Below are 18,559 nucleotides of genomic sequence, written 5' to 3'. Positions count from 1 at the left end.
GATCATTCGTTCTCACTAATTCTAAATTCAAAAAGGTTATTTCAACAATTTGTGGTGGATGCGTATACTATGATTGAAAGTGAGAGATTGTATTATATACGCAGGCAACAACATGTTCTAAGATGTGATTCTTATGAGAATTTACGTAACTAAAAAGCTCAAGGAAATACAAATATCTCCAACATCGGCCAACGTGTCATATTACCTTCATCTTTTACTGGTGGTGCGCGATATGCTGCAAAACTATTTGGATGCCATGTCGCTTTGTAAATGGTTTGGATATCCTGATTTATTCATAACCTTTACGTGTAATTCCAAATGGCCTGAGGTTAAAAGGTTTCTTAAGGATACTTCACTTCAACCAGAAGATAGACCTGATATACTATGTAGGTTGTTCAAGATCAAGCTTGATGCATTTATTAAAGACCTAAGGGAGAATCACATTTTCGGCATTGTTCAAGCAGGTAATTGAATTATCTTTTATTCATAATCCATAAAAGTTTAATTTTTTTTAATATTTTTTCTTACGGTCTATTACTTATTTTGTTCAAAATATTTTGCAGTTGTTTATACAATAGAATTTCAAAAAGGAGGTTTGCCGCATAGTCATATATGTCTATTTATGCATTCTGAATACAAATTACTGACTGTTGAATTTATCGACCCGATGATTTCCGCCGAGATACCAGACAGAGATGAAGATCCAGAATTGTATTCACTTGTGAATGAGTTCATGATTCATGGTCCATGTGGAGCTGAGAATATCAATTGCCCATACATGGTGGACAGAAAATGCTCTAAAAACTTTCCAAAGCAAATTTTGTAACCATACGTCTGTTGATCATAATGGTTTTCCCTTGTATAGGAGAAGAAACGATGGTTATTTTGTTGAAAAATCGGGTGTGCATTTGGATAATAGAAATGTTGTTCCATACAGCAAGTATCTATTGAGAAGATATCAAGCACATATTAATGTTGAATGGTGCAATCAGGGGTCTTCTATAAAATATTTATTTAAATACATAAACAAGGGACCTGATAGAGCTACAGTTGTCGTTGAACAAAGCAATAATGAATGTGATAATAATGATACGGTCGATGAAATCAATGAGTATTACGACTGTAGATATCTATCTGCCTGTGAAGCATCATGGTGAATTTTTAAATATGATGTTCATTACAGGTATCCTTCTGTGGTTAGACTGCCTTTTCATCTGTCTGGTCAACAACAAATTGTATAGGAAGACGATGATATTGACGATGTTCTCGACAAAACTTCTGTTGCTTCTTCAATGTTCACAGCTTGGATGGAGTGTAATGCAGTTAACGGTGATGCACGGAAACTTACGTATGTTAAATTCCCTACAAAGTTTGTTTGGCAACGCGGTGATAGGATTTGGAAGCCACGGGAAGTAGGAAAGTGCATTGGTAGAACTCATTCGGTTTCACCTAATCTAGGGGAAGCTTATTTCTTAAGAATTTTGTTAAATAAGGTCAAAGGTCCGAAATCATTTGAAGAAATTCGCACAGTAAATGGTGAAGTATATTCTTCTTTTAGGGATGCTTGTTATGCTCTTGGACTCTTGGATGATGACAAGGAATACATCAATGCAATAAAAGAAGCAAGTCATTATGGATCTAGTTTTTACCTACGATTTTTATTTGCTACATTATTGATGTGTAACAGTATGTCTAAACCGGAGGTTGTTTGGGAAAACACATGAGAATATTTAGCAGATGGAATTCTTTATAATCAACGACAGAGATTCAAATCTCCAGGCATTAAAGTTTTATTATTATTATTATTTATTTAAAAAGTCAATTATTTATTTTTAAACATACATTAACTATTATTTTAATTATAAATAAATATTGTTAATAATAATTATAATTAATTTGCTCTTTTATCCTCCAGACTTATCACTCAATGAAGATCAACTTAAGAATTTAACTTTGTTCGAGATAGAACAAGTTTTACTAAGGAACAATTCCACTCTCAAAAATTATAAAAACATGCCTATCCCAGATGTAGATTCTGTTTCTTCTTCAAACAATCGACTTATCACTGAGGAGCTAGATTATGACATTCCTGTTATGAAGGCTGAGTTTGATCGTATGTTTCTTGCATTGACAAATGAGCAGCATCACATTTTCCTTGATATCATGGGTGCAGTTAAAGAAAATAAAGGAGGTGTCTTCTTTGTTTATGGTTATGGTGGGACTGGTAAAACTTTTTTATGGAAGACAATATCTGCAGCTATTAGATGTGATGGTCATATTGTTTTAAATGTTGCTTCAAGTGGGATTGCTTCATTATTATTGTCTGGAGGTAGAACAACACACTCTCGATTTATAATTCCATTTGAACTAATAGAGGATTCTGTTTGTAAAATAAGTCGAGATGGTGACCTCGCTATGTTATTGAGAAAAACCTCTTTGATAATTTGGGATGAAGCTCCTATGGTCCATAAGCATGCATTTGAAGCTTTAGATCGAAGTTTGAAAGATGTATTCAGATCTGAAAATTCTAGCAACTCAAATATTCCTTTTGGAGGGAAAATTATTGTTTTTGGAGGAGATTTCAGACAGATTCTACTTGTTATTCCTGGTGGAAGTAGACAAAACATTGTTAATGCTTCTTTAAGTTCTTCATATTTATGGGAACATTGCAAGATCCATAAATTAACAAAAAAACATGAGGCTAACTATTGGAAGGGATCAATCTAATATAGAAAAAATCAAAGATTTTGCAGAATGGTTGTTGGATATAGGAGAAGGCAAACTTGGTGGTATCAACGATGGTGAAACAGTTATTGATATTCCATATAATATTCTCATTGATGATCCACATGATCCTATAGGTTCATTAATCGACTTTGTATATCCTTCAATTTTGGAAAACTACAACAATACAAGTTATTTTCAAGAAAGAGCAATACTTGCTCCAAAGAATGAAGTCGTTCAGGAAATAAACGATCGTTTGTTATCGAAGTTTCCAGGAGATGGGGTTGAATACTTAAGTTCAGATAGTATATGCCAATCTGAATTTGTCCATGATCAGTTTGATGCAAATTTATATTCACCTGATGTTTTAAATGGTCTAAAGGTATCAGGTTTACCAAATCATAAGTTAGTTTTAATAATCGGTGTTCCAGTTATGTTGCTGGACAAGACTCCAGGTGATATCATTGGGCAAACGTGTTATTGAGGCGCGTATCATATCTGGAACTAATATTGGAAACCGTACTTTTATTCCAAGAATGTCTTTAATTCCATCAGAAAAGAAGATTCCCTTCAATTTCCGAAGAAGACAGTTTCCATTGGCTGTATGTTTTGCAATGACCACTAATAAAGAGTAAGGGACAATCATTATCGAAGGTTGGTTTGTTTCTCAAACATCCCGTGTTTTCACATGGCTAATTGTATGTTGCCTTATCTAGAGTTCAAAGCAGATATGGATTAAAATTATTAATTTTAGATAAGGACGGTACCCTCACAAATCAAACTTCCAATGTTATTTATAAAGAAGTTTTCCAGAATTTATAAACAATGTTTTTGTACCATATTTTATTTACTTGTAAAAAATAATATTTCATCCATCATATTAAATAAATAATTTATAACACTTTATTGCATTTCATTTATTCATGTAAATTACAATATCACTATTCTTCATTTTTTTGTAAACTTTGATATGTTTTTTTATTATACAAACAAAATGAAAATTATAATTCTATTTCAATTTATCAACCGTGGATTTCCACGGGTTTTAACCTAGTTACACATTAAATATGGAATTTTAATTTAATAAAATAAAAAATACAATAAAATAACAAGTGAAAAATAAATAATTTAAAAATTTTAGAAAATACAAAGTATCCAAATAAAGAAGAAGAGGTGACAAAAAAAAAACTTTTATTATAGTAGATATTATAGTAGATTATATTATATTATATTTTTTCTTATTTGCCATGTTTTATTTATTCTTTAACCTGAAAAAGAAGAAGAATTAAAATCAGTTTTGACGACTTATTTCAAACTTTTGAAGCAAATCCATGGGATACTTGCATCTACAAGTAAAATTCAAGTCATACAATTGCACTTCGAGATTTCTCTTTCTAAACTCCTCCTTCACGAACAAAACCACAAACCTATACATCACTCCCCCGAGGAATTCATAAGCGAATCACTCCAAAATCTGCTTATTACTTTGGGTTGTTTCTGGTTTGGTTGGATTGGCATGAATCATCGCTTACCGAGATTCAATCGGAAGTCAAATAGAAAGAAATATGGGCCATAGCTCCAAAAAGAAGAAGCGTGGTGGCACAGGGAGGCGCAGGGCGCCCACCAATGACCACACTTCTATCGACGGCGTTGGCGGCGAACTTCTATCGGAGGAGCTTACCGCACTGTTAGTAGTTTCCTTATTATTATTCTTGTTAAATATCAATGCAAACACATAATTATTAAGCAGGCCTAGTTCCACCAATCCTCAAAAATCTAATCTGAGAGAGATTAAAATGGTATAGCATAGATGATAACCTTTTGTTATGAACAACGAGTTTGTTGATATCATCTTGAATTTGAACTATAATGTGCTTCAATTGCCGAATTGGGCAGTGAATCCTTTTCTGTGATAGGTTAAATTGTGAGCAAATGTAGGCATTCATTTGCTCAATCGAGAATTTAATATGCCCCTACAAAACTGATAATGGAGTAATGGACAACAGAAACATGGTTGTGTTGTTTTTTTTTTTTTTTTTTTTTTTTCTTTTGGGGGGGGGGGGTGTTATTTGAATATAAGTAATCTTTATTGGCTATGGCTCTATTCACCTACTTCATGAACTAACAGCACAGTAAAACTTCAGGAGATTTTTCATTTTTGGTTTTCTCAAGTTGTAATTTTAGCTCTCCATATAACTACTATCCATGTAGATCTCTTTTCAGTTTTGATTTTTTAACGTTTGTAGGAAGTATCTTTAAACATTAGTGAATATACTTGCATTTAACAAAACAAGTAGGAATGAGAAGCATGGTTATGTAGTCATAACAACTTAAATCACTTTTGTATACTATGCCCACAACTGTCTGCCTGTAAAAGTTTTCTTTGTTCATTTTGGACTAAGTTTTGAGTATTCGAAAATACTCATCACAACCAAACAAATATATTTAATTTAATTTCTCATGTAGTATTGTTAAAAGTGGTTTGTCATAACTTTGCCACTTATTTTGAAACAAAACATAAGCTGATAAGCTCATTTTGCTCTTATGTTTTGTAATGGAGGGCGTATTAGGTCATTATGTGCTGTTTTTTTTTGACTTAATGGGGACAAAACCTAATCTTGTAAGCTATATATGGTTGTTTCATTCTGATTAATGCATAAATTATGACTTAATAGAAAAAGTCAGGGAAAGAATTTCCCCATTAAATCCTAACATTTTACAAATTTTACTTCATTTATTTTTCCTTCGATTTCCACAAGTGTGCCATAATTCCCCCCCCCCCCCCCCCCCCCCCCCCCTTTTTTTTTTTCAAACATCATTTATCCAGAAAACACTTAATGGGAAAAAGAGAAACAAGGCCTTAATATTATTGTTTTCTAAACAGTTTATTTTAATTTTTTTAGGCTTGCTATATTTCAAGAAGATTGTGATGTTGTCTCAGAGTCCCCACCCCGAATCAAGATCAAGCTAAGGTTTGCAATTTATAACAATTAGATAATCCACTCCATGGCCATTTTCGTCTTCCTTATAATTAAGTTTTCACCCAATGAATTTACAGGCCATATTCGCAGGATTCAGGTTATGAGGATTTAGATGTATCAGCTCTTCTTTCAATAAGGTTAATGAGTTTATCCTCTTTCTATTGGTATCTTGTGATGTTTGTCTCCTGTGTTACATTCCATTTTTGACCTTCATGATTGGTCATGGTTGTCAGATTCTTACCTGGATATCCTTACAAGTGTCCAAAGCTGCTGATAATTCCAGAAAAAGGTTTATCAAAATCTGATGCAGATAATCTTTTGTCATTGCTTCATGACCAAGTAAGGGTTGACTAGTTTATATATTGTAAATGTAAAAGTTCTTTCCATTCCTTCAGCAATCTATGGCCCTGTTTAATGGTTCAATCACTTATTCACTCACACGTCTTATGTTAAGGCGGCCTTCATAATCTTAGTGGCTGTTTTTCTTGACTTAATGGGGATATGACTTAATCTGCTAAGTTATATATGTTTGTTTCCATTTGACTTCTTGCCAAAAGAACTAAAGTAGAAAAAGTCATGAGAAGAATGGTTCCCCTTTAAATCCTCACATTTTACAAATTTGTCCTCATCTATGTTTTCTTCTATTTCCTCAAGTGTGTTGTCATTTTTTGAAACACCATGTATCGAGACAACACTTAATGGGAAAAAGACATGGCCTTCATACTTTAATGCTTTGATCACATACACATTGCCAATTCTTTACCGATTATGGCAATATGTAACAAATTAAAAGTACAATATTGTCCATAGTATGTTGCTGTTATAGGCAAAAGATAAACTACATTACTATTATGATAAGCTCACTCTAAGGATTGACTATCTAAACTGGAAACTGAATACGCGATAAATGGAGATGAACTGAAACGATTTTCATAAAACAAAAGGGATAGGTCTCACTTTCGAGAGGTGAGTGCTCTCCAAGTTTTTTGCATAAACAATTACAAATTTTCACACATAAACAAAAAGGCAACATCTCCAGCTATAAATACTAAAGAAAAGACAAAAGACTGCAATGAAGACGTTAAACATTCCCTCCCCACTACCAGTGTTTCCCACACAGCAGCTGCAGGAGCACTAAAAGGACGGAATTACCCCTGGACTGTCCCTTGAGGGTAAGTGGGCTGATTCTGCTCATTTGGGCTGTCACCTATGGGCTGCTTCTTCTTGCGAGTGTAAACATGAAGGAGTGGAGGCTTATCATATTATCGGTAAGGAAATGTAAGTAAGTAAGTTGCTATTTTCGTAAGAAAGAAAGTACATTTATTGGATAACCTACTCTATAAAATGATGGTTGCAAGCATTTAGTGAGTCAGGGATATATTAAACTGCCTTGTGATCCGCTCTTGTGTAAGGACCTGACAATAGTGGCTGTTTGTTTAGAGGGGCTTGGCAGTGTCTTCAAAGCCGGCAAAGTCGATTGGGTTGAAAAGGAGGTTGATCTGGATCCTTATTACCGAATGACATTTAATGCACGAGTAGATGAGAAATTATTTTGTTTAAGGAAAAAAATTTCTCATCGACTCCTACATTAAATGCCATTCATGAATAAGGATTCAAATCATCTTTCTCTTTAACCCGGTCGGCTTCGCCAGCTTTGAAGATATTGCCCAGCCCCTCTAAACAAACAGACACTATTGTCAGGTCCTTACACAAGAGTAGGTCACACAGCCGTTTAATACATCCCTGACTCACTACATGCCTGCAACCATCATTTTATAGAGTAAGTTAGCCATTGAATGGACTTTCTTTCTTACCGAAAATAGCAACTCACTTACATTTCCTTACCGATAATAGCAATGTAGTTTATCTTTTGCCTATAATAGCAACATACTATCAACAATACTGTACTTTTATTTTGTTGCATATTGCCATAATTGGTAAAGAATTGTAAGTCTATTGCTATTATGAGTAAATAATTGTTTCCACATTTCAAATTCCTTCTTTAGTGTCACCACTGACATTCGAATGATGATGAAACACTTATGTAAAGCTATTTGGCCATACTTGGAATTGTAATATGATGCCTTTTTCATATATCCTTTCAGTTTGATAAGTTTTTTGACATTTATGTTCCCTGTATGTACGAAAAGCCAAGTCACTTCTCTCTGTCTCCCAAATTATCTCATTATTAGTTTAAGAAGTCAAATGATTGCCTATACAGGCTAATTTAAATGCTCGAGAAGGACGTGTGATGGTTTATAACTTAGTAGAAGCTGCACAAGAATTCTTGTCTGAAGTTGTCCCAATGGAGCAACCACACGTAAGAATTCTAACATATATACTACAATTGTTTTTAACTTAAATTTCCATGATATTGATTATTATTTCACTGTTGTTTCAAAAAGGTTCCATGTGTGACTACAGATAGGCCTTCAAAGGGGCCTTTTGTGTATGGTTTCATAGATCTTTTCATGGGCTCAGGGGAGTCATGGCCTTGGGGACTTTCAATTGAAGAGAGCAACAATAAAAACACTTCCTTGGAGTTGCATCATGCCTTAGAGGATCCACACAATGCTTCACTGGAGAAAGTCAAAGTCAACCAAAACATGAAGACTGGGGTGGTTGAGGATGGTGACATGGACAAAGTGATTAGTCCTACATCAAGACTTGATGATTTGGAAGAAGAAAGTAAGAGTACCAATTCTTTTACATCATCATCTGAGGAATTAGTGGATAATGTTAGCATTGGTGAGGTAAGATGGTTGTCTGAAAGGAGAAATACATGAAAACACAACGTACTTTCAGCATTTTATCAAAATAGTTATGTGGCTAAATTGATAAAAATGGTGGAAGTACAAACTCTTTTCTGTATTTTCCTCTATTATGATCACATTACTAATGCATGATTACACAGGATTATCCTCTGGAAGAGAATACAGAAGAAGAAACCGATTATGGTGAGATCAAAAGTGATCATTCAGAATCAGTGTCATCTGCATCAACGTATCATCATCAGATTTCACATACTGTGGAGAGAGATTTGATTCTGGCATTAAAATCACCCTTTCTCTTATCAATTTTACTATTTTAAAATGCATCCAAGAGCTAACAGACTCTTTAAAAACTTTCAGGCTCATTTGTTACGACTTGCTTGTGCTCCAAAAGGTCCACTTGCTGATGCCTTAACTGATGTAACATCAGAGCTGGTTAACCTAGGGGTATGTATGTTGCTTATATTCTGTTCTTAATACAGGTAAAAGGGTAAAATGGGTATTTGTATAGTACAGGTTAAAAGGGGTCAGTCAAGTTGCTATCCAAAAGCTATTTATTAAAATAGTTAATGTATTGTATTTAGTTACAAAAGCTACCCATTCTTGAATTAAGTGATTTAGAATGTTGTTGAATGCACTTTGGTTGACTTTTGACTCATTTAACCCATTCTCAATAAAAGGTTGTTTCTTCTGGTTTCATGATGTCTAATTCATAGAGGTTAATTGGTATCTTCAGATTGTTTCAGAACGGGTGGCAGATTTAGCAACAGAATCATCATCACATTTTGACAGAAGCTTCAATCAGGCTTTTGGACATCGTATGGTTAGTGCTTTTCATTCTTTTGTAGCATTTTTTTTTCCACTAATTTCTATTAATGAAAACGAATGCATACACTATGCCATGAAAACAGGTAGCCTCAAAGATATCTCATTTTTGGAGAACTGTTTCTGATTCCAGAGGGCAGCAGCATACCTCACCTACATTAAGCTCTCGGTATCTGAATGATTTTGAGGAGCTTCAACCACTTGGTGAGTCATCATTTGATCTCAACTGTATACAAGTATTAGGGTCTATTTTGTTTTATGAATTTTCTTACTTCCATCTAGAATTATTATTCCATTCTGATTCCTTTTGTTGTGATGTGTTAGGCCATGGTGGTTTTGGGCATGTGGTGTTATGCAAGAATAAGCTGGATGGAAGACAGTATGCTGTTAAGAAGATTCGACTAAAAGACAAAAGTCAACCTTTAGATGACAGAATTTTGAGGTAGACACATCTCATTAGTCATTACTATTTCAAGAAACATTTTTATGGTACTTAAATAGTTAAATCCCTTTGGGAAAGTACATGATGTTTAATTTTAGTAACTTGACATAGTTGTTGAGTTGGAAACGTGTTACATTTGATTGATAATATTCAAAGTGTCTTCATTTTGGGCTAAATGCAAGAAATAGCAACATATTTTCATTTATTTGTTCCTTTTGACATTCTACTCTAATTTCTTTCTTTTACAACATTCTATTTTCAATTTTTTTCTTACTAAGGTATTTTACTTTGAAAAATATACTCAATTACAGCAGTGGAAATTGCTTTATAGTTGGATCACATTGCTGTTTTTGGGTTAATGTTCCAAAATACAATGCTGTACTAAGAAGAAATGAAGCAGGATGCTATAATAAACAAACAAATGAAAGTAAATCACTATTTCTTGCATTTAACCTTTCATAAATCATAATCAAATCTTTCAGTATCAAAATTTTTGGAATTTCTTTTGTAGCCCTCGAACAGTTGCACTCCTTTGTTTGAATTTAGACAAATACTCATCATATTTCTTGTTAGTAGCTGAACAAAAGCTATAGCATTCATGACCAAAAAATCAACAGAAAGTAGTAAACCTTTTACTAATTTCTGCTTAGAATTCTTACCAAATGCTGTATGATATTCTTGTATTTCCTCCACTTTGAGGTACTTAGAGAAGTAGCCACTCTTTCCCGATTGCAGCATCAACACGTTGTACGTTACTACCAGGTAGATAACCTTCTATGCTCCATCCTCTTTAGTTGCTTATCAAAATTGAATTGCTTCTATGTATATTACCTACCATTTTTAAGCAGAAAAACATTATTGTAAACCATGAACATGTAACCTAACTTGATATATTTGATTTCAGGCATGGTTTGAAACAGGAGTTGTTGGTTTGTATAATGATGCCACTTTGGGTTCAAGGACTGCAGCAGCTAGTTCCAGTTTCAGTTTCATAGATCAGAGCTCAACTGATGTTGTAGGAGTAACACAAGATAACAAAGTTGGAACATACCTCTATATTCAGATGGAATACTGTCCAAGGTTACCACTCACTTTCTATTTTTGCTTCAAACTGATCTACTTCCATTTATCTGTTAATCATATCATTGCACTTTCAGTTTTTTTCCTTATTAAGTCATTGATTTGTTTGTTTGTTTTTTGTTTTTGTGTATGTAAAGGACTCTTCGACAGATGTTTGAATCATATAGTCATTTTGACAAGAAACTGGCATGGCATTTGTTTAGACAAATCGTAGAAGGCCTGGCCCACATTCATAGCCAAGGAATTATCCACCGTGACTTGACTCCAAATAACATTTTCTTTGATGCTCGTAATGATATTAAAATCGGGGATTTTGGCCTTGGTAAGTAATAACTTATGTACATATTATTCAAAGTTTCAAACACTCACTTAAACTTTTAAATTTTGTTAAAAAGGAAGTGAAAGTTAAGCTGCATAGTTTTATGTTGTGATCCATCAGCTAAGTTTTTAAAGCTGGAGCAGTTGGAACAAGATGTAGACCCTGCAGAAACAACTGGAGTGTCGGTTGATGGGACTGGTCAGATTGGTACTTATTTTTATACAGCTCCAGAAATCGAGCAAAGATGGCCAAAAATCAATGAGAAAGTGAGTTCTTTTCATTATCTTATTGGTTTATGATTAATACGATGAACACCAACTCCATAAAGACAATTTAATCATCCATTCCATTTGCTTTGAAGACCAAAAGTCTTTTTTTTTTTTTTTTTCTCACTTGTGTTTGTTTATGTTGTTCAGGCAGATATGTACAGCTTGGGAATCGTATTCCTTGAGATCTGGCATCCCTTTAGCACCGGAATGGAAAGACACGTTGTTCTTTCCGACTTAAAAAAGAAGGGAGAGCTTCCTTTGGATTGGATTACTGAGTTTCCAGAACAAGCTTCATTATTACGCCGGATGATGTCATCAATTCCATCAGATCGCCCCTCAGCCACAGAACTCCTCCAACACGCTTTCCCTCCTCGAATGGAATCCGAATTATTAGACAGTAAGTAATCAATCAGTAATACTTTTATGTGTCGTTTTTTCGTAAACTTGCAATTGTTTTGTAGATTTCTTGAGAACAATGCATAATTCCGAGGACACCAGCATATATGATAAAGTTGTGGATGCTATCTTCAGTGAGGAGACATTGAGCACCAAAAACCATGCAGAAATACCAAAATTAGGTGGAAATGACACGTCATCGATACAGCATACAGATTTGGACACTGAGATCCGTGATTTGGTTTGGGAGGTATCTGCTGCAGTGTTTAAGCTGCATTGTGCTAAACGTTTGGAGATAATTCCAATGCGTTTGCTAGGAGATTCTCTACAATTCAATAGGTATCATCATATTTATATTTGTTCTTCTCATTCACCCTAATTGATGCCAAAGGGGACAAAAATTGCAACTTTTTGAATTTGTTCTCATCTGTATGATTGAAAATAACCCTACAATGCTTTTTGATTTTTCCCCAAGTGAGTGTGTGTGAGTATATGGACTCATTGGTGGATAGACTTTTTGTTGGTTTTGGCATTTCAATTTGTATATTTGGAGTTTGGTCAAACATGCCGAGTTGACTTGATGGTTGATTTTATATTTTGAAGGAATACTGTTAAGCTTTTGACAAGTGGTGGAGACATGGTGGAACTCTGCCATGAGCTGCGGTTGCCCTTTATTAATTGGGTTGTTCTAAATCAGGTACAGATAAGCATTCTAGTAAACTAATATTTAAATAAATAAAAATTTGCTGAATCTATGCAAGTATTTTATTAGCAAGATGAAGTTTTTGAACCTAGAATGGACATTTAACTTGCTTTGATCAAACGAGAATCACTATGTCTTTACAATATGTTTAAATCAAAAATATCAAACTAGAATTATCAAAACCAATTGGCTTATTGGATATTATGACCAGATAAAATATTACTTTTTTTTTTATGTTTTGCTATTCAAATGTTTATTGTTTTTGCAGAAATCATCTTTCAAAAGATTTGAAATATGTTATGTATATCGTAGATCAATAGGTCATTCGCCACCAAATCGATATCTTCAGGTTAGCTCTTCTAGATTATTAATTTGGAGGCAATTTTTAAGATTATTTAGTAACATAAACTTATGATATGCAGGGAGATTTTGATGTTATTGGAGGTGCTTCATCACTAACAGAGGCCGAGGTCATCAAGGTATGATTGAATTAGGAAGGAATGGAATGGTTCATTCCATTGGAATAAAAGAAACCTGTTTGCATTCTCCAACGGAATGGAATGAAGGAATAAAAAATACTGATTATTTTAATGATATGCAGGCTGCAATGGACATCATAACTCATTTTTTCGATCCAGAATCTTGTGATATACATCTTAATCATGGGGATCTTTTAGAAGCAATTTGGTCATGGATTGGGATCAAGTCTGAACATAGACAAAAAGTAGCAGAAGTATGTATTAATTAATAATTAATATTCCCTTCTCCTTCCTCTATAGAAATTTCTGAAAACTAATTTTGTATATAAGTTTCTGAAAACTTACGTGCTTTTTGCACATGAAGCTTCTTTCTCTCTTGGGCTCCTTACGTCCCCAGTCCTCTGAAAGGAAAACAAAATGGGTGGTAATAAGACGACAACTCAGACAGGTTTGTTTCTTTGTTTTTTTTTAAAATAAATATTTTCCGTTTATTTTACATTTTTATTTATAAAGCTTCTGCTTTATTTCCTTTTTGCAGGAACTTAATATTAGCGAAGGTGTTGTAAATAAATTGCAGACAGTGGGGTTAAGGTTTTGTGGAATTGCAGATCAAGCCCTTCCTAGATTGAGAGGTGCCCTTCCTGCTGGTATGTTTTTTCATCAACAATAACAATATTTCTTTAAACCCTAATTTATTATTATTTTTAGGAAATTTGATTTGGTTTTGTGTGATGGCAGTGCAGATACACTTACACGCAAGGCACTTGATGAACTTTCTCAGCTTTTTAACTATTTACGGATTTGGAGAATTAATAAAAATGTTTTCATCGATCCTCTTATGCCACCTACCCAGGGTTATCACAAAGATTCATTTTTCCAGGTTAATAGCAGGGGTATTCATGTAATTTTTAGAATTTTCCTGAATTCATTGTTTTGTTTTGTATATTTGATTTGGAGCAGATATATCTGAGGAAGGATAGTAGTCTTGGCTCACTTACAGAAGGAACCTTGCTTGCTGTTGGTGGTCGATATGATTATCTCCTTCACAACATGTGGCAATCTGAATACGTATGTTTAGCAATGTAGTTTCATATATTTAGCATTTTATCCTTTTGACAAACTTTCATATTTTTATTCTATCAGAAATCGAATCCTCCAGGAGCAGTTGGGACAAGTCTTGCTTTAGAAACCATCATCCAGCATTCTTCTGTTGATATCTACAGACCCTTTAGGTATTTTTATTTATTTCAAAAACCTATAGCTTCTTCATACTTTTCTCTCTCTCTCTTTTTTTTTCATTAATTAGAAGAGTTATTATTGTACAAAATACATCCAGAAACGATTCTAGTAGAAGTGTTCTTGTTTGTTCAAGAGGGGGAGGTGGTTTACTTGAGAAACGTATGGAGCTAGTTGCCGAACTCTGGGAGGATGATATTAAGGTTTGTAGTTAAAATTTTTTAATGGTTTTCAAGGCTTTTTTCAATGATGAGGGCATTTACGTCTTTTGCACTGATGAAAAATTGAAATTCTTGCTCCATTGATGTTTATGGTTGTGACTTTATCAGGCGGAGTTTGTTCCAATTTTGGATCCAAGCCTCACCGAGCAGTATGAATATGCAAATGAGCATGACATTAAATGTCTTATTATCATTTCAGACACTGGTGTTTCTCAAAAAGGTTCTGTTAAGGTAATTCCAAATTTTTCAATATTATTATATTTATAATGTATATCCCAACAAGCTAAATCGGTTTCCAACAACAAAAAAGGCGATTTATTTATTTAAATGTTATATAAACAGATTCGTCATCTTGAGCTTAAGCGGGAGAAGGAAGTAAGCCGAGAATCACTCACTAAATTTCTATCAGAAGCAATGGCATCACAGTATAGAAACCCATCTATTTGGAATTAAACTAAACCCTAAACCCTAAACCACCTTCTAGTTGCAATTGTGTACAGGAGTTCAAAATACTGTAAGGCAAACGTAAACACAATGTCAAAGGTATGTGATGATGGAATACTTTAACCTCTTTTTATCACTTTATCAACATCATAGTTACCTTTTTTTTTTCAACATTTTATCATTTTCTCTGATAATCAAGTTTTCTGATTGCTTAAAACAAACATTTTTCTCGTTTACTGGGTTTTCAAGTATAGAAAATCACAACATACTTTCAGCATTTATCGATTTACCTTTACCTATATCTTTATTATGATCATAATAAACTGAAAAAATCAGGTAAACTGAAAAAATGTTTTAATCACTACACTGATAGTTTTTGTGGCTAAATCGATAAAATTGTGAAAATACAGATTCGTATTTGTATTTTACCCTTAATGTAAATGCACAAAACAAAAAACCCCAATGTTCTAAAAAAGATGGTTACACTTTTGTTATTGAATCCTGAAGCACTTACATAATCCTTCTCAGGTTAATTGTCCCTGCTGATGTGGCATATCATGAATTGTTGGATTTAGGTGCAGTGTTATGGTTTTCACAACATTTGTTTGATCTCTTTGTTGAGTCAAACCAAGTTTTGACCGTTTTACCATATTACTAGAAATGTTATTTTTTTAGCTATGAAAGAAACTTTTATTAAAATAGTAAACACAAAAATCTTCGAGTACAAGGCCTTTCGACCTCATGCTGATATATGCAGAAGCAAAACAGAAAGAATTCAAGAATTTTGTATGTAGATGGTTTTGGTTTGTGTTTTCTTGGGTTATATATATATATATATATATATATATATATATATATATATATATATATATATATATATATATATATATATATATATATATATATATATTGCACTATTTTCCTGGGCTTGAGGTAATAAGTAAATATTGCTTATTGAACTTTTATTTGTGTAAGTGTTGATAAAATTGACTTTTAATTCCATTGGGTATTTGTAGTTATTGAACTTCATGTTTCTGATATTCATTACAATTTTATCGATTAGAGAAAATCTTCAAAAAGTGTCAGGAAAGTTTTTGCCTACCAACTGTTTGATAAAAATCATCAAAATTGTTCTTCGACTTAAAAAAGGGTTTGACCCAAATTCTTGAATTCAAAGACTCCCAAGATTGTTGGTAATGTTTCATGGGAATAACAACTTTAGTATATCGAGGATTAAGATGAGAGCAGTTTTGAAACACAATTTGGATCCCTCTTTCTGGTATGAATCTTGCGTTGATGGAGGGAACAGAATATATGCAACAAAAAGAAAAAGCACGACCTTGTTGTCCTTTTTGGATGAGGTTCTATAAGAAGTTGTTGACAAACAAATTGTTGCTAAACAACGTTTGTTTGTTTTCATCGAGGTTCAATCTTGAAAGACCATTTAGATGGGATATACTTAATCTTGATAGATTTCAAAACTGTACAAGTCAAGTTTGAAGATAAAGTGGGTTTCTCTATGGATATATAAAAGATTATCAAAGAATAGAGGTATACTACAGTCAACCTCTACTTAGATCTTTCAAAAATTGCATTAGCCACATTCTCAATTTGAAAGATCCATTCTATTGCATTACATGTTTTTCCACATGATTATGGTTTTGTCACTCGTCTTCACTACAACGACATTGAGATACTTTGGATTAGGTTTCTAGGTGCTATTGATAATTTTAAATTTGAGGTTTCACCAACCTCTTCTTAATTATTCTTACCATGGTGGCTACCCGTTTTCCATGGTTGTGGGTTTTACACATGAATCTCCCCATCTTCAACAACAACGATATCACATTCAACAAGATTAAGGTTGATCCAAGACATTTCTAGTTATTCTTTTAAATTTTTTGATTAAGGTAGAGATTGTTTTATTCGTTGACAACCATGAGGCTGATTTGTCGAATACCGCATTACTTGATACAAAACACTTCCTTTTATTGGGATCACAACAACTCCATCCTTTTCTTTTTGAATCATACCTTACAAAGATGCTACATACTGCTTTCTTTTCCATCCTGTGAAGAAGATGATTGGGTATGAAAACATTAAAGACACTGCTTTAATTTGCACCAAAACATGTATAGTCTAGAGCAACATATTACAAAGATCTATCGATTCACTCCCATTGCCATATTTGTATTTCTAGGTACTCTAAAAAACTAATTATATATATGAACTTGTTTTTTTAGTATCAAAAAGTTGTATTTGGTTTATACAGCAACAATGACAACAGAAATACCCTACTATTAATACTCCGGAACATTACTCTGGTATGTTCCGGAGACGGGATCCCGAATCCACTTTTTAGTCTCGAATTGCGGGTATTGAATCCACTTTTAGTCTGGAATGAACTTAATTACTCCGGATTTGTATGCCGGACCTGATGGATATTTTTTAAAAACTGATTTAAAAAAAAAAAAATACTACATCATTTAGAATGGTCAGTTTAACGAAGTAACAACTATGGCGACCTAAGATATCATTAACCTAAATAATTAAATGCTTGTAAATTTGTTACAAATTTATATTTTTTAGTTAATCAGGTTAGCAACTGAAAAAAAAAAATTAAAACCTCGAATAGAATTCGGTTTCATTTGCATGTTAAGTTGATTAGTAGCACAAAATTAAAGTACGATTTTATTAGGATTAAACCTAATTTCTTTGTTAAAACACAAAGCACCAAAACACACACGTTTCCAAGGAACAAAACAAAGTAACAATTTACAAATGGCTTGAAGCACATGGGCTAAAGACGACGTGCTAACTTTTTTCCTCCACCTCTCCACAAATGCATCAAATCAATTCAACACGTACTTTGCATGCAGTCTCTCAACACGACTATAAATCCAGCAACGTTTACACCACATTAAGCATCACTCGTCAATTACATCCATCATACAAGTACAATGGCTAGGTACTCGCTTCTATTTGCAGCAGCAGGACTCCTCCTCCTTGTGACCATGGCGGAGGCAACCACCAAAACCATCTTCACCACCACCACCACCTTCGAGGAGAACCCCACGGGAAAAAGAACTGAAATGTCTTGCGGTCAGCAACTGGCTGAGCAGGCGATGCTCAACCACTGCATGATGTACCTTGACACTGCCTCAGGAATGAGCATGGGCAGAGGGAGGATGTCGGAGCCAACCCCAGAACAGCACCTGGAACTGTGTTGCATGCAGCTAACGAACATCGATGAGATGTGCAGGTGTGAGGCCATCGAGATGATGATGAACCAACAAGGGTGGACGCCACAGCAGATGGGTAAGATGATGGGCATGGCGAAGAACTTGCCCAAAACATGCAAAGTCGAACCTGGAATGTGCAAAATGCGAGCGGCCTGGTTCTAAATTCACATGCCATTTAAGTGCATGGTCCGTAGTTAATAAAATGAGACTCACTATCACACCATCGTGTGTACCTATGTAATATATTTCATCGGATGTCTCGATATTTAATAAAGTTTGGACTTATTCCTTTTACGTACGTCTCATGCCGCCTGCTTAATTATTTGTTCATGGATCATGACATCAATCAGCCAATAAATAGAAAAGGGTATGTCTATACCCTTTTTATAAACTACAATGACCTTTAATTTAAATACAACAAAATTGT

The 18,559-nt window shown here is 33.9% G+C and overlaps 3 protein-coding genes across 4 annotated transcripts; all 3 read left to right on the top strand.

Annotated features, from left to right (window-relative positions):
* The first annotated feature begins 232 nt into the window (after positions 1-232).
* On the top strand, positions 233-3,359 carry LOC145036215 (uncharacterized). The gene is made up of 8 exons (XM_078984678.1): positions 233-464; positions 564-822; positions 866-1,111; positions 1,184-1,196; positions 1,242-1,686; positions 1,916-2,644; positions 2,754-3,106; positions 3,156-3,359. Exons 1-8 carry the CDS (start codon positions 233-235, stop codon positions 3,357-3,359), a joined length of 2,481 nt encoding a protein of 826 aa, XP_078840804.1.
* Positions 3,360-4,032: 673 nt separating this feature from the next.
* Positions 4,033-15,672, top strand: GCN2 (protein kinase family protein). 2 transcript variants are annotated; one of them, XM_078986236.1, is made up of 30 exons: positions 4,037-4,411; positions 5,628-5,696; positions 5,783-5,842; positions 5,939-6,044; positions 7,927-8,025; positions 8,111-8,458; positions 8,620-8,754; positions 8,837-8,923; positions 9,213-9,299; positions 9,388-9,505; positions 9,626-9,743; positions 10,451-10,505; positions 10,648-10,823; positions 10,961-11,145; positions 11,263-11,408; positions 11,559-11,808; positions 11,873-12,146; positions 12,411-12,504; positions 12,779-12,859; positions 12,933-12,989; positions 13,112-13,243; positions 13,354-13,437; positions 13,528-13,636; positions 13,733-13,869; positions 13,950-14,057; positions 14,133-14,221; positions 14,326-14,428; positions 14,555-14,677; positions 14,789-14,989; positions 15,419-15,672. In XM_078986236.1, the coding sequence occupies exons 1-29, from the start codon at positions 4,290-4,292 to the stop codon at positions 14,897-14,899; spliced, it is 3,663 nt and encodes a 1,220-aa protein (XP_078842362.1). In that variant the 5' UTR covers positions 4,037-4,289; the 3' UTR covers positions 14,900-14,989; positions 15,419-15,672. The 2 variants fall into 2 exon arrangements, with proteins under 2 accessions (XP_078842363.1, XP_078842362.1); XM_078986237.1 differs by lacking the exons at positions 14,326-14,428; positions 14,555-14,677; positions 14,789-14,989; positions 15,419-15,672 and having other exon boundaries at positions 4,033-4,411; positions 13,728-13,869; positions 14,133-14,174.
* A 2,178-nt stretch (positions 15,673-17,850) lies between these two features.
* Positions 17,851-18,294, top strand: LOC145036214 (albumin-8-like). Its single transcript, XM_078984677.1, has one exon. It carries the CDS (start codon positions 17,851-17,853, stop codon positions 18,292-18,294), a length of 444 nt encoding a protein of 147 aa, XP_078840803.1.
* Positions 18,295-18,559: the final 265 nt, after the last annotated feature.

This window comes from Lactuca saligna, chromosome 3, assembly GCF_052625555.1.
Source record: "Lactuca saligna cultivar CGN05327 chromosome 3, ASM5262555v1, whole genome shotgun sequence".
Lineage (NCBI taxonomy): Eukaryota > Viridiplantae > Streptophyta > Magnoliopsida > Asterales > Asteraceae > Lactuca > Lactuca saligna.
This window is presented reverse-complemented; position numbering and strand designations above follow the sequence as displayed.

What these genes read in the sequence shown, in the direction of transcription:
- LOC145036214 (XM_078984677.1), top strand. Translation starts at nt 17,851, where the DNA reads ATGGCTAGGTACTCGCTTCTATTTGCAGCAGCAGGACTCCTCCTCCTT.
- GCN2 (XM_078986236.1), top strand. Translation starts at nt 4,290, where the DNA reads ATGGGCCATAGCTCCAAAAAGAAGAAGCGTGGTGGCACAGGGAGGCGC. An exon ending in TCGGAGGAGCTTACCGCACT is followed by an intron (nt 4,412 to 5,627) that starts GTTAGTAGTTTC and finishes TAATTTTTTTAG; the next exon opens with GCTTGCTATATTTCAAGAAG. An exon ending in GGCCAAAAATCAATGAGAAA is followed by an intron (nt 11,409 to 11,558) that starts GTGAGTTCTTTT and finishes TATGTTGTTCAG; the next exon opens with GCAGATATGTACAGCTTGGG.
- LOC145036215 (XM_078984678.1), top strand. Translation starts at nt 233, where the DNA reads ATGCTGCAAAACTATTTGGATGCCATGTCGCTTTGTAAATGGTTTGGA. An exon ending in CATTGTTAATGCTTCTTTAA is followed by an intron (nt 2,645 to 2,753) that starts GTTCTTCATATT and finishes AAGATTTTGCAG; the next exon opens with AATGGTTGTTGGATATAGGA. An exon ending in ATGTTTTAAATGGTCTAAAG is followed by an intron (nt 3,107 to 3,155) that starts GTATCAGGTTTA and finishes TCGGTGTTCCAG; the next exon opens with TTATGTTGCTGGACAAGACT.